Below are 16,699 nucleotides of genomic sequence, written 5' to 3' on the forward strand. Positions count from 1 at the left end.
TTACTTAAGATGTATTCAATAAAATATGTCGCGCATCCTTCATCCCTTGTTTTAACAGGTTGATGACGACCGTTGCTAACCAGAAACTTGAAATTGTCAACAATAAATTCCATCTTGATCAAAGAAAAACTGGGAGAGCGTGAAGCAGTAACTTTTCTACAATGGAATAAAACAATGAGGATGCCCATTAGAAGTGAATGATTAATATTAAGATCCAACAACTTCATCTGGGATAAACAATAGTATAGATTTTCTCTAACAACTTCATTCATCTCAACCTGCCTATTGTTTTTCAAATTTTACTAAACGACCCTTTCGACCAAATGTCTGCAATCTTCTACCGAGTCAATATTTGAAGAGTAATTGATTGAGTCTGTAAACTAGATATATGAATGTTATTTTCTCACAATATTAGTTCAAGTGAATATCATGCTATTTACATTTAAGTTGCCACTTTTCTAAACATAGTGCTTCAATGTAGATATTGTTTTTGTATATTTCAAACATAGGGGAAAACAGAACCACCAACTTTAACTTTGAAAGACTCTTTTAAAGTTATAGTGCAGGGTACGGAGCCCCTTAGTACTTTTATAAAATATTTCGTTTAAACGAATATGGAAAATTGCGCCTTAGGGGCTCCGTAGCAGGGCGATATTTCAGTATATATCATTTTTTTAATAAGACGATATTACTCAAGATGTGAATTGATTTTCCGGAATGATAAAAAGGTCAAAATGCTCTTTTGTAGGGATTCTTACAAAGAAATCAAACATATTTGTAGATCATCTACTTGAAAATATTTTACTAAAACTAATTCATAAGGGATAAAACTTCAATAAAACTAGAATAATAACTGAAAAGTGATAATTTATACTAAAATTGTTACGTCATAGAATCACAAGCTAGTGTATTCTAGTTATACAAGCATTCCCATTGGACAGTAAGATAGATTCTACTGTCTTTAAGAATTACAAACTATACAAACCTTCCCAACAGATACAAAAGAATCATTGAAGTTGAACACATAATAGGCCAATAAACAAAACTGTACATTGAAAATTAATAAGTTGGTAGGAAAACAAGAGCATAATTAATAGACCTGAACATAAAGAGTATTTTGTTAAGTGTTTCTACCACAACATTGTTTTTGACACTACTTGGAAACGATTTACCTGGAAACTGGGGAAATGTTGAGAGTAGGTGGGATATTGAGCATCAGTTCCACAATGAACTAACTCACTGATCCTTAGAATGACTCATCAGCTGAACAGTTCATGTGGGTGGACGACGAAATTGTTCATAAAAATGCAAATGTGAGTGTACAAGCAAAAACCTTGCTATTACAGTTCTCCAATTAGTATCTCGTGTAACGTGCATTAAGAAAAGTAGCGGATATCTTGAACAAAACAAAAAACAAAACAAAAACAAAAACAAAGCAGTGTGGTAATTACCTAACGCGCTAATGTACGCTTGAACTTAACGAAGCTAGTCCCTGGTGTTAAGTTTGTTCAAGAAAGCAAACTCGAGGTTCTCACAGATTGACTTTTCTATTGTACTTTTGGTGTTAAACCATGGATCATTAAGGTAATTGAGAAGTACTGTCCTAACTAATGATTTAAAAAAATGGTACTGTACCCCTGCCACTCTACTTTGCATTTGATAGTATGTTGAGGTTGACAGATCTCTATTTCTATTCGGACTGGGGATAAAATGAAAAGCTTATTTTACTCGAGCAAAAGTTTGTGTTGGTTGATTGTTGATTGTTGATTGATTGTGGTTGAATGTAGATTCTTCCTTCAATAATTGACAAATATTAAAAAATTTCCTTGTTTTTAAAAGTGGTACTGAATATGCGCTTATTATTTTCCAAATGTCACAAGGGACAATTTTCGCTGCCCAATGATTGTCGCGATTAATTGATGTAGGGCTTGTGTTTGCTGGACCCATTTGGCCCATGGGACTAATTGATCCGCGGTCATTTGCCGGCAGCAAATTGTCGCACACGATATTGATTTTAGGTCAGTATACGTGCGGTGAAAAGTATTGTGATCTGGCATTGGATATGATCTAAAAGCATGCAAATATTTGCCCTCGTTTTTCATTAACCATGGTATTTGCGAAGGAATTGGATCTTGGTTCATAACACTGCAAACTTTTAATAATTTTGAAATAGTGGCTAATTTTGCTTTTACAATAATGTTATGATTTTTGACAATTTTTTTTTTTAAATAGTTGGTATCACTATTACAGTTATTACATACGGGTGTAAAAAGGTTACAAAACATCAATCTTATAGACAACATGTTCAGTCCGACACAGGCCTGTGATCATGTGATATCTTTTAATAATATATGCAAACCCCGTAGAGGATGAAATGTTGCCTGACCGGGACTGTATAGAAAGTTATGGATATAATTCTTTTACTTTTGTTCCGCTGTGCTTACCGAAACGAAAGACAAATTAACAGGAATTTCTTCCATGAATAATTTATAATATATTTTCATTGTAACAATAATTCAACTAACATACCAAAACTTTGTTTGGAATACATATTGTAGAGGTTTCTATAACAACAACACGTTACTGTCACTGGAAACGGTTACAACTATACTCTTGAAGTTTGTCAATCCATATTCACAGTCGCTTGTCTGATCATTGTGTCTACGTCGCACTGCAGTTTGCTTTTGCATCGCTTTTCGGGTGTTATTTATTCAATAATTCAAAATGGTAAGATTCTTTATCAGATAACTTGAAGGTAACATAAGCCAATTTACGCATTATCCATCGAAAGCTTGTGTTTATGTCTTTCTTAAGTCAGAGCGAAAAGCCTTGTTTCTTGAGTGAATTGCATCAACGGTTTAAGATAGTGTTAGTGTTTACAGTATCGTATGTTTTATTTTCAGCGTGAGTGTCTTTCTATCCATATTGGACAAGCTGGTGTCCAGATGGGCAATGCCTGTTGGGAATTGTATTGTTTAGAACATGGTATTCAACCTGATGGTCAGATGCCTTCTGATAAAACTATTGGTGCTGGGGACGATTCCTTTAACACTTTCTTCAGTGAGACTGGTTCAGGAAAGCATGTTCCGAGAGCTATCTTTGTTGATCTTGAAACCAGTGTTGTGGGTATGTATTCTTTTACATTTCGAATTAATATTTGTTTTTTTTATTTGTATCACATACTGCATTGCAGTCCAATACTATTTTTTTTTCTGACGCGTCATTAAAACAACAGTATACAGTATATTACTCTCTCGACAGCTTTTATTTGGTATAAATCATAATGAAAAGTCGAGCAATATTTAAATAGTTGTATCTATGATTTCAGATGAAGTTCGAACTGGAACTTATCGTCAACTTTTCCATCCAGAACAACTCATCACTGGTAAAGAGGATGCTGCTAATAACTACGCCAGAGGTCATTATACTGTTGGCAAAGAACAGATTGATATTGTGTTAGACAAGATAAGAAAAATGGCAGACAACTGCACTGGACTGCAAGGCTTTCTCATTTATCACAGTTTTGGTGGAGGAACAGGGTCTGGATTTACATCGTTGCTGATGGAACGCCTAAGCCTGGACTATGGTAAGAAATCCAAGCTGGAGTTTTCCATATATCCAGCTCCACAGATTTCAACAGCTGTCGTGGAACCATATAATGCTATATTAACGACTCACACAACCATCGAGCACTCTGATGTCTGTTTCATGGTTGATAACGAAGCTATTTATGACATCTGCCGTCGTAATCTAGACATCGGCCGTCCAACATACACCAATCTTAACCGTATCATTGGTCAAGTTGTTAGCTCTATTACTGCATCACTTCGATTTGATGGGGCTTTGAATGTTGATTTGAATGAATTTCAAACAAATCTTGTGCCTTATCCAAGAATTCATTTCCCACTCACAACTTATGCACCTATCATATCTGCTGAGAAAGCTTATCATGAACAACTGTCAGTTGCGGAACTTACAGCCAAATGCTTTGAACCAGCTAACCAAATGGTCAAGTGTGATCCTAGACATGGTAAATACATGGCCTGCTGTCTATTGTATAGAGGGGATGTTGTTCCTAAAGATGTTAATGCGTCTATTGCCTCGATGAAGACTAAGAAAACCATCCAATTTGTTGACTGGTGCCCTACTGGTTTCAAGGTTGGTATCAACTACCAACCACCAACTGTTGTACCAGGAGGTGATTTGGCTAAGGTTCAAAGAGCTGTATCAATGTTAAGCAATACAACAGCAGTTGCAGAAGCTTGGTCTCGCCTCGACCACAAATTTGACTTGATGTACGCTAAAAGAGCTTTTGTACATTGGTATGTTGGTGAAGGTATGGAAGAGGGTGAATTCTCTGAAGCTAGAGAAGATTTAGCTGCTCTAGAGAAAGATTATGAAGAAGTTGGCATTGATGGAGCAGATGAAGAAGAAGAAGGTGAAGAATATTAAATAGCTTAATTTAATTTCTTAGGTCAATGTTTCTTTCTGTTTTTTGTTTGATTAAAATAATGCTATAATAAAATTTAAAAATTTTAAAATCACAATTCAATGATTCGAATTAAATTATTTTATAAGTATTGAAATCCTGACCATTTAACATATTTGATACAAAAATCAATATTTTATCCCGTGGCGAGAAAAAAATATCTTCCATAAATTTTTGGTTCTTCAGTTACAAATATACCACAAATATTTTTTAAAACCGATCAAAAAAGGCGAATGTGGTGCTTTTCAATTAATTCCTGATTTTTGGCCCACCTGTTGTTACAATTCATGCTCACCGATCAAAACGCGGAACATTGTAAATCTTAATAAATTCCTAAACTACGAAAGACTTGATTCCGTCCAACATAATCTGATCCAGCAAAATAAAGTGCCATAGTCCTGGTGTCAGATATTGTAATATTGTAAGGGGAATAACTACTTATTACCAATATACCAATGGACGCTGTACTTCTGAAGATCGTTAAGTGAACTTTTTGTCTAATTATGCCCTTCCTATGCTTTGAAGCACTTATTGCTTTGTACCTCGCCAAATATAGTTTAGAAATAGAAGCCAAGTACTGTTGTAATAAAGCTGTTATTTTAACAAAATCATTTTATACGAAATGAAAAAGTGCCGTTAGAATAATTTATGTTAGATAAAAGTTATCTTTGAAATATTAACAATTTAACAAATATAATAAGAGTTAATTAAAGTTTCGTGACACTAAGACTACAGACGACATGCTTACACAAAGCACGTGAATAAACACAGATCATTAGTCTAGCTTATGGTCTTGTGGGAAAATTTAACACATTTTAATTTTTACTAAATATCATATATTATATCATTATACCACAGAGTTTTAATAATAATAAACCTCCTTAGATTATACTATACTATACTAAAACATACTTAAAGTTTGTGAGATGCCGTTTTATGAAGCCAAATATCGGAAGTGCAATCACCACCAGGATAACGTATCTCGTGAGCTAGTACTGGACCACCAGGCTCTTGACCAAAATCTACCAAAAAGTCCCTATTCAGTGTTAGTCCACCCTTTATGGTATCAACATCTATTTGAAGTAATATGGACCCATCTCTGAAAAACATGATTCTTATTTTTACATTTTCGGTCTATCAACTCACAGTTTGTTAAAATAGCACTGTATATTGTCAAACCCAAACTTCCAAGAAAGTCCTTCTCATTTGTACTCAGAAACGGGAAGATAGAAAAAAAGTCCTACCTGGTCATTTCGGGATAAAATTGTTGATCCCAAACACTGTATAATGATGTTGTTACATATAATCTTTTACCATCTAAACTTAATTGCAACATTTGAGGACTAACTTTATATTCCTTACTGTTGATGATCAAAGGTTCTGGCTGCTTCTGCAATGGAAGGTGATGTTAAAATCATGAAATGAAAATCGCATGAATTAAATTTCATTCTTTGTTTTTCGTTAATATTTTTCTGACAGAAACGCATAACTCCTGAAACTTATATTAACTAACAACGTATTCACATGATGTATACATTTACTTGTTTTACCTTTAATTCTGAATCTTTGGTAACTGTGACTGGACCACCTCTTGTTATGCTACCACCCAAAAATATCTTAAAATAAAACAAATATCACAACTCAAACAATGAAAGCCAATAATAACCCGAAGGTCAGAAGGAGTGCCATGTCTTTTTAGGTACTTAGTAATCGGGAAACTTCAAAATATATGGCTAGAACATAGCACATTCGAGACAGATGGTCACAGTCTTGGATCTGTTGTGATGCAATCGGATTGGTCATGACGCAAGCGTGGACACTTCTTGGGTCTTGCTTCTCCCGACTCCACTACAATGAGGCTGAATATATACATTTTGGTGAAGACGTGGTAGAGGACGTAATAGATCGAGGCCAAATCTTAGCGCAATTGCTTAGATCGTGACTCTACGGAATGTTGTGCTATTGTCGGGTTCAGTCGTGAGAGTGGTGGTTATAATGTTGGTATAAACATGGAACTGTCGTGGCTGGAACGAAAAAGTGATATATTCATAAAAATACTAAAACTCACCTGGCCAACTAATTTAGGTTTACGAGTATTAGTGATATCATATTGTCTAATATCACCATGTGCCCAGTTACTTAAATATAAGTATTTATCATCTAGCGAGAGCAGGATGTCGGTTATAAGACCTGAAAATCAATATTAATTTATAAATATATGCTCTAGCCTACTGTAGAATACGATCTAAGATCATTGTAAAGATATCATTGTTTCATTGCCCTCTTTCTCTCTTTCTTTATAACTTAAGCATTTCTGATGCTCTGCTCTGCAGGGACCAACTTAATTATCAAGGTGCAATGAAATAGGACCCTATCATGCTGGTAAAGCAAATTTGTACCAATATCATTTTAACTTACCGGGCATTTCCGGTAGAGCCCATCCCGTAACTGTTTTAGAGGGTACGTCGATTACTTTCTCGGCTTCCCATATACCTTTCTGTAAAATTCAATAAAAAAAATTTATTTATTAATTCATAGTATCTCGTAATAGAGAAATTAAAGAGGAAGTCTTATTTTCTTTCAAATAGGCTGGAAAAAATATAATTCAAATTAAATGAAAAATCTAGATCAAAATCTAGAGAAAATTGTCCTTTTCTTGAACTAAATATTTTGCCATGAATTTTAGGAAAATCCCGAAGAAAGATTTTGTTAAAATACAGTAGTTTCAACCACTTACTTGGTTTCGATAGAACCTGAAAACATTTGAAGACAATGCACAGCCAACGTATCCCTCAGTGGCTGTTGGTTCATGCAGAAACCTAATTTCTAAAGGCAAAAACCCTTCGGTTCCAAGATCCAGCGTCTGGATATGCTCATGTGTAGTCCAGTCCCATACATGCATACAGTGTCCATATAATCCTGTAAAAAAAAACTAAATTGTGTCATTTTCTGTAAAAGTTCAAATATATATATTCTTTGAATGGTTGTAATAAACCAGGACTAAAATTGATTTAAATAAAATACACAAAACATATGTGCAATATTGTCAGTTTATGATTAGTGTATGTTCTGATACAACGCGTTATATCAACAATATATATAAATAGGCTGCAAATAGACACAAATGTCTTTCCCCATGTAAAGTCGTTGACCTGCTCTCTTTGAGTTCGGTCAATGTGAGAAGTTCGAGAGATCACATGGTTTGTAAGCATAATATATTAATCTATTAATTAAGAATGTGAAGTGATATAGATATACCAGTGGAATGAAGTAAACTATTCAAGTTAGTTTATCTATATATGTCAATGTTCGTTAACTAAACAATTTATATAACTACAATCTACAGCAGCTGGTGAGAGCAACTATATTTTACAAGGATAACAACCGAGGTTCATAAAGATCCGTCCTACCAGCTGGTCCTTGCCAAACCAAATCCATTTTCTGGATTATCGGTACCCATTTACGGCTGGGTCAACTTGAATGAGTGAAAATAACTTATTCAAGATTATTTCACACGCGACCGATTTGGACCTAACCCAAGTAGTTAATAGACCGATTACAAATTATCGTTTTAATAATACATGAAATGCAAAGCTCCTGATTGGGCTTTTCAACTGTGTTATATCGCCTTGACATAGCTTTAACGGGACCTTAGTTAATTAAATAAACCTAATGTCAAGGCGCCTTTCTATGTCACAACCAACAAAGTACACAAGTTTCAAAAGAATATGAAACCTGCATAAATTGTATTAAAAGTATAAGAAAGCAAATCAATTTCAACTGATTTGGGACTTGAATATTATGTTATATTGAGAAAATGAAATATTTTTCAAAATCAATTACCTTTTTCTACATGTTCAGGGTTGAAACCTAATCTCCATGCCTTCGGTGCACCCCACTCTGAACTAACCATCACATTATGAAGAGGTTGATACCAAAAATCATAACCAAAACACGCATTAACCCCCTTTTCCCAGTTGCCAATTACAGAAAAGTCGTCACCATCTAATAGAAGAAATCCACCTGAAATGTTCAGTAAACTTCTATTTCCACATTATTTGGTGGATTTATCGTTGTAATTAATTTAGATTTCGATAACCTCATAATGTAAGTAAACTATTGTCTATACCTGCATTCATTTTGGGCGAACAATGCTGACTTTATTGTCGTCTGTAATCTTAACTATTTTTAACGCATTGGCGTATAATTTTGTACTCGAAAAAACAAATCAAAATAATATACATGTAGTCCAATAATTATCATAGTGATTATTAGTGATACCAAGAAAAATGTAGGCTATTTCATATATTTATTGATTGATCAAGGTTAATTGCTTAAGGAACACTGCTGAAAGTACCAATTCTATATGGTTATTATTATAGTTTTCATATACATGTAGTTCATTTTCCATTAATTTCATCACGGTTTGGTTGTCATTGAACTTATCAACTCGATATTATTGCTTTTGATTGTATTAATGCGTTACATTAATGTCACTTTATTTATAGGTGAGAGTATGGTGGTGGTGGTGGGCAGTTTAAATGCAACAAGAGACGAGTACATGTTCTCAACAATCCGCCATTTACAAGACACAATCCATGAACTGACGACGGTTCCTTTCTCTGGAAAGTAACACCGGAACAAGGCGTGTCAAAAGTTCCTACCTTTATTATTGCCATCAGGATCTCCCATACAACTTATCATGATTTGGCCAGAACCTAAACAATGTGAAGTATGTGGTGCACCTAATCCAGTTTTAGAATGTATTTCATTTGGTTCGACAATCTATAAAACAGAAATTATTGCACTCGTTTATATCTTGAACTTCATACTCGATACTAAAATGCAACTTAATATGTGATTTTGGACACAGAAACAGATAAAAAGACATAAGCGGTTCAAAAGGCCCCAAAGCGATCGCCTGATTTACATTGCTAGATATAGTTTACTCAGTGAACACCCACTGGGCCTTCCTTTACATCTAAAGAATTGTAAATGATAATGGCTTTCTAATTATATTAATATTATGTGTTATAATTGTATCAGTTTATCTGAAATACATTGATTAACTATTCCATGTAATATCATGTATAATAACAATTACCTAAATATCATTTTTTAACTTTTAGAGAGTCATAGAGAAGTTATGCAGGTCGGGTAGTAACATAAACCCCCCTGCTCTTTATGCTATTCCACTAAAGCTTGGATAGTGTTGACTGACGATTCCAGGTATCCCATTAGATCATTGGATGCTCATGAGCAGAACACATAGCGTATCAAGCGAGCTCATGTCAAATATGTCTGACAAATCGCGCTGGTCTCTGTGAAATTCTTTTTAAAGAACATTTATTCATAAACAAGGCAGCATTGCTCTCAATCAAACTATTAAAGGGTTTTTAAATTGTTTTTTTTTTAATTTTATGTGTATCAGGAACACGGGTGCAAATTGATGCTATCAGTGTCCCTGAAATACATAAAAAAAAAAGAAAACCTCTTTACAATCCCTTTAAGGGTAAAACTTCAACCAATAAGTATGTCATTCGATTATTTCACCATATCGCCAGCAAAACTGCATTTTCACGCATAAACTAGTTTATGATATCATCTTATGTAATTTTTTTCATTGATTAGAATATATCAGATAATTTTTGTTGAACTTCAAACAACAGGTTTAGACAGGTTGGAGATATCTTTTAGAAGACAACACGTGTTATCAAAGGACGACACCAATGACCAATCGTTGTATGAAATTTGATTGTTTTTTACAATTCGATTGATATACTCTTTGCGGCGAAGAGATAACTATTTTAGTAACATTGAAATCATGGGACAAATACAGTTAAAAATTTTTTTTATATGATTGAATTTCCTGGAACGATGGGTTTGGTCGGCTGGCTTGACATTTAAGTTCTTATAAGTACGATGCCATTATTTTGAAGTTCACTGTTAATTTTTCTATTATCATCACATTCCAAAAATTCATAGTAATATCATTATTGAAATGAAATCGATATTTTGTTCTCGTCATTAAATTTGTTTTTTTTTTTATCTGAAATTACATTACTTGATTTGCTTATACGATGCAATTAAAGGGGCCTATTCTTCTGAAAGTAATGGGTGTTCAGACCACAAACATGCATTTATACTTAGATAGTTACAAAAGTCGTACAATAAATAGTTACCTTGTGAATTTTCGGTGCTTTAGGATCTGTGCCTGTATCCACAACATATATTCTATCACTATTTAAACATGGTAAGATCAAACGATTTCTCGACTTGCTGCTATCATCATAACAACTTGAGCATGCGTTCCACCCAGAGTGGTGAATTTCATCCCCACGATAGGTCATCTCTAGTCTGTGGATGACCTTGAATTACAAAAAATAGATCGACGAAAATACAGTAGTTCAAAGACTTGATCAGTTCTGTATTATATGGGATAGATACTCTTGTCCTTTTCGTATACCTACTTCGTATGCTACGTCCACCACTTGGTGTTAGTGAAGTTAGCATCTGCAATACCATAATGCGTTTATGACCAATTGTTACCAATTTAATCTAAAGTGTTCATGGCTTCTGGCAATTGCAAAAATTAGGTTTTATAACATACCTTACAATAAGTTGGAGATTGAGGATCTATATCAACTGTAGCTAAATAGTCGCAACGTTTCTCTTTTTCATCTGGTTTAATAATACACGGTATATACACCATCTTCTCTCTGGGTCCTGACATAGCTGCCAATGGAGTGGCATATCCTGGCCCGCCACAACAAGCTGAAAAAAAAAACAATAGGTATACAGAAGTTGAAAACATCAGTCTAATAATGTCAGATTTTTGTTCCCGTTCTTTTATATTTGCTTTTATTTTCAATCTATCCACTTCAGCCTAACTGGAATGACTGTATTAAAGCTAAAAGCTAATATAAAATGGAACGAAAGTTTAGTCATGTTGAAAGGGTTTTCTGTAATCTACATATTTATGTATTGGAAGAATATTTACTCATATTCAACAATTTTTTTATTTAATATATTTACCCATAATTGTCACAAGATGTTATGTGCCGAACCCAAAGTTGTGATTAAGTTACCATGAAAACTTTAGAATTCGTCACACAAGTTCTCAGAGCCGATTTTGGTTATTAAGACATTATAGTATTGCTGGCGCCAATTACAATCGTCATTCAATCACACAAGTATAATGCATACAAATATGCAAATATTTGTTACTTCCTTGAGTGGCATTTAGTAATTAATGATATTAACACGAACACGAAAAGTTATTTTATAGTGGCAGTATGCACCTATTAACACTGCACAACTGAAATGTCGAGTATAAATATAGTCTTATTTAAATTTTATTATTATTTCATTTCATGTTATTTTGTTATTACATGTATCTGCATTCATTCATTGTGTAATTAATCTACAAACCTAACCCTTATATCACATCTCCCCATTAAAACTTCTCGTATTTTCTCTATTTTCGTGCATTGTATTTTTGTTTCACTTCAAATTTCAGTTGCTTCAGTTTCTGATATTTTTGTCTATTCGGTTTGACAACCATCTGATGCAATTGAGTATGTCCTGTGCCCACCAAAGTTCTTAAAAGCTGCGGTCTTGTAATTTTCCGTTGTCAACCTGATCTGATGTATGCAATTATTTTGGTCTGCATGTTAACAATGCAGCACTTCAATTACTAGTTGTTGGTGAAGTTCACAAATCGCTTTGCACTTTGCTGTACAAAGTTAAATGATATTTCGGTAGTCATTATCAACATTAAAAAAAAATTTACCTGTTTTATAAAACCTGAGAAGATATTATAAATAATACTATAGACAAAACAACGTCTGGCATCTTAGGTTGCGTTCGATTTGTAAAACCGAAACAACACACAAATAAATCAAGATAAATTACACATAAAAAGATAAAAAGGTAAAAGATGAAAGGTGAAAAATAATTGGCATGAATTAAAAAAAATTAATTGACTTATCATTAACAGAAACCCATATATTATAGAACAAATGGAAACATAATTTAGTCACATTTTTTAACATACAATTAAATATAAACAAAATATGGTACCTCGTATTTTAGTAGATCTCTTGATTCCCTTAACCAAACTAGATCCCATAACCATATAATACTCTATCACAATATAATATATTCCAATAATCTATTATTCTTCCAATTAGCCAAATTATGTGTTTCACAAATCGACTGTCGCTATCCACATCGCAATCAAACGTCTTTGTCAGAAGTGGACAAAATCAATGATGTATAAAATTATAAAAATGGATTTATATTATAGCCCTTGTGTTCTTTAAAAAGAATATGTAATTATGTTAATTTGTTGTGGGGAAGTTTTCAGAAGCATAACCTGTAAATTGCGTGGTAGTCTGTGCAGTGTGAGTTGTACAATGTCTGCATTGATTTGATTATTAACCATGGGACACTTTATTTGATTAGAAATTACCATAAATAACAATATTAATACAGAATATTTTGAAGTTGCTTGATTGGTTTTGAATCTACTGTCGTTTACAGATTACACTTCTTGTCAGAGCCTGCCTTGCCTAAAATCCTCTGATCTTGATGAAAACGAACAATAAGTTGCATCAAATTAACGCTATTATGTATGAGGAGAGTAAAGGCGAGTATATCCATATTAAAATGTAGACGTTTAAATATCTTGGAAGACTGAATACTCCAGTACAGAATTAGTGATATTTCATGAGTAATATTACCTGTGAATTTTTCACAGTCGTTTTTTGAAGTCGTTACAGACTACAAATGATTCCAGACACTTAAGAACCTACCGTAATTTAATGGATAATATATAGAAAACAAATGATACTTGATCTCTTCTGAACAATTGCCAATTTTAAATTTGAACAGTGAATTATTAAAATTTACACGATTTTAACATATTAATCAATGTATCAATCTAAAATATTACATTTTGATGGCTATATCGATTTACAGAACAGTAACTAGCATATTAATAATTCATACAAATCATGGTTTTAGTTAATAACAAAAATGTTGAACATCACTATGATTAATAGAAAATAAAATAACAGATGCCATTAGCTCGATCATTGACAGAGCAATTGATATCTTTCTCATTCTGGGAATTCGCAATGTTCTAAAAAACATTCGTCCCGGGTGTATTCCATTTGTAAGCAGTGATTCTGAGCAAATCTGGTTAAGTTATTCAAATGAAAATTGACCGCCGCAATTATTATTTTATATATAGGCCTAAAGATAATATTATCACGGTAATATTTTCAATGTAATTTGGTCCCAATGTTTTAACTGGATTGGAAAACTTCTGGCGAATATTACTGGTAATATATATTTATATATAGTCATAATTAATATGCAACCTGTAAACAGTGTTATTGTGATCTGCATTTGAAACAGATTGATATCACTGTAACCAGTCTTTCTTGTTGGTAACCACAATTGCTGTATATTGTGCTTGACACACATAATGTCCTGTTGGACAGATCCTTATATAATTTGATATACAATTTATCACACCAAATTTCAGTTTCGGATAATCGAGCTAACTTCACATTTCATTGAAATTCAGTAGTATTGCAGTTGTAAACTTCAAATTGCTCTTGCCCATGGTGTTAGTTTGTTAAGGTTATAGAAGCCGCTGAGTATTTTTTCAGCTTTGACAGAAAATTTCAAAGAAAAATATACAATTGGTTTTGATACTATATCGCGTTAATTGAACTCTACTTCCAGACGTCGGATGCTGATTTATTCTAAATCTACTATTGGATTAGGATAAACTGTTTCCATTAGCAAATTATCATACAAGAAAATTGTCTAAATATCTGGTCCACGCCTTCATGAAAAGACGGGGAACAATATTCCCAGAGTAGAATTTAAGTGTGACATATAAGCCCATTGTGCTGGGTACCTATTATGATGTTACTTTGTACATTTCTTTGTATTAATTGTTTTATGCATATACCACTGTAATAAATAATTACTTACTTACTTCTAAGAAAAGTTCATTACTAGCATGGGAACGTTGTTTTCATTGTGTAGGCATTATTCCACACTGCTTTATTATTGTAGACAATAATAACTGTAGGTATAAGTGGATGTAGGTATTAGTGGCCTGTGCCCTGTGAACTGTTATAATACATCACAGTCAACGGAAATATCGATATTATGTCTCTTTAATTTGAAATTAGAATACAAAATACAACATTCCTCTTTATTCATTCAAATAAACTTAAATTTAAAAATTTTGCATTTAAACAACATTGGTTATAAATACACACATTGAAATACTAATCTTATTATAGTCTTTCTACAGCTGTTTGAGAGAGGTCTATTTACATAACCTATAAATAATTTTATGACTTTCAAGTTACGGCGACATTTGCTCGATAGTTAAGTTTAAACACATTTACTTAATTCACCATAACAGCAACTGAGATTTTCTTTACAGTAATAATTACTGCATCAAGAATATTATTAATTCTATGTTGTTTATACCCAACATTTGTCCAAAGACATTTATTTACATTTAATGCAACCTATTCTTGAAAGTAGAATTGTATAAATTGGACCATATTTGTGTTTTCGTTACATTGTTATCAATGCAATGTGTGATTTCAAAGTTGGCGTTGGTGTTAGTGCAAGAGTCAGTGTTTGACTTTGACATAGGGTTACACCAACAGCAGGTGCTAAGACCAACAGCAATGCCTCATTTCAAAGGTGTGTAAATATGTGTAAATATTGGTGTTAACTTCATCTATTGTGAATTTTAGTCGCTTTACCTGATGCTATTAATGTCTACTATGTATGGATTAAAAATTCTTTTAACCACCCATTCATGACATTGAGATCTGTTACCATGTAAGAAGAATCATACATTATTTAACGGTAGTGCGTGTTTTCATTTTCATTTTAGTTTATCGAGGTCAACCATGTGGTCAGTTTTATCTTCATTCAGTGTCGGTGCCAATGGGGGTACAGTTTAGCCTCCCCCCCCCCCCATAAATAGTACCACCAATTGAATTTCTAAATACGATCTTTAAACGTACTTGCCTCAAAATATGTGTCAATAACAAAGTTAGTATTATATTCATATTATAACTTGAGATGGGTGTATAGCAAACAAACTTTATTTTTAGTCAGGTCATAAAATTTCACAATATTATAATTCACAACTGCACGACGAATCCCTTTTAATCATATGAGCTAATTACGTTTATATAACATTTTTCGAAAAAACCAAGAAACTATCTCATACCAGAGAAAGAAAGGAAATGATTTGATGTTTAAAAAATTCAAGACAGCATCCCCGAAAATTCCTGAAGATTTGGAATGCTGCAGAAATGAATCTCCACCCTGTCGATAAAATGCAGAGAAAACATCGGCAAAAATTTATACAGAAAGTTGAAACAGTCTCATTCAATTACATTCGAAGTATATGCTAACTCCGCCTGCAATACCCCTCTTATAAATTGATAATTGCATTTTCTTATAATACATCATAGTAAGATATCTTGCCATGATCGAAAATGATACAGAAAACTCCGAATAAAATTTTGAAGAGCTCCAAAGCACTGCATGCAGGAAAGAAAGAAAATCAAATTGCAACGATCTAAACAACCAGTATAAATTAGATTAGATAATGGGTTTCAGCCTAGGGGTGATTTTGAATTTAGTTTTTTCTTTGGTAATGGGGAAGCGCTTTGTAGTCTAGCATACTATTTTTGAACAATTACATGGTAAAGAAAACAGGTAAAAGACAATGAAATGAAATGAATGAGTTATGCGTTCTACTTTGATGTCGAGGGATCTTTAACGTGCACAACTTGTAGCACACAGGGCCTCGGTTTATCGTCCCATCCGAACGACTAGACTCTTTTCCATGTCAGCCACTCCGACCTGCGTACTGCATCACTGTCATGAGGGTACCGGTTTGAAATATCCGAAGAAACCCCTCAGAGAAAATCACAAAATAGTGAAGGGGGGGGGGGCTGTGAAATCGACACTGAAGGTGGTAATTGTAATAAAAAGAGGCTGGCTGCTAAATGAAATTAAAAGATAAACATACCCATAGTGAAATGTGATCAGGTTAACCTCGTTATATCAAACTACACAATATGTCTCGCGCTGCTAAAGTATGACAATTTTGATAACGAAATCACATACACGATAAGATATTATTGAGAC

At 33.4% G+C, this 16,699-nt stretch overlaps 2 protein-coding genes across 2 annotated transcripts; one reads left to right on the plus strand and one right to left on the minus strand.

The window, feature by feature from the left end:
- Positions 1 to 2,945: 2,945 nt before the first annotated feature.
- On the plus strand, positions 2,946 to 4,452 carry LOTGIDRAFT_158752 (hypothetical protein; the record flags this gene model as incomplete). Its single annotated transcript, XM_009052190.1, has 2 exons — positions 2,946 to 3,126; positions 3,329 to 4,452. 2 exons carry the CDS (start codon positions 2,946 to 2,948, stop codon positions 4,450 to 4,452), a joined length of 1,305 nt encoding a protein of 434 aa, XP_009050438.1.
- LOTGIDRAFT_203681 (hypothetical protein) lies at positions 4,444 to 16,636 on the minus strand. The gene is made up of 11 exons (XM_009052191.1): positions 16,581 to 16,636; positions 11,100 to 11,263; positions 10,672 to 10,857; positions 9,154 to 9,274; positions 8,333 to 8,512; positions 7,227 to 7,408; positions 6,908 to 6,986; positions 6,558 to 6,679; positions 6,040 to 6,105; positions 5,734 to 5,879; positions 4,444 to 5,588 (listed from the first exon to the last, which is right to left on the minus strand). The coding sequence occupies exons 1-11, from the start codon at positions 16,582 to 16,584 to the stop codon at positions 5,402 to 5,404; spliced, it is 1,437 nt and encodes a 478-aa protein (XP_009050439.1). The 5' UTR covers positions 16,585 to 16,636; the 3' UTR covers positions 4,444 to 5,401.
- Between the last annotated feature and the right edge of the window lie 63 nt (positions 16,637 to 16,699).

The sequence above is a fragment of the Lottia gigantea genome, assembly GCF_000327385.1.
Source record: "Lottia gigantea unplaced genomic scaffold LOTGIsca_18, whole genome shotgun sequence".
Classification (NCBI taxonomy): Eukaryota; Metazoa; Mollusca; class Gastropoda; family Lottiidae; genus Lottia; species Lottia gigantea.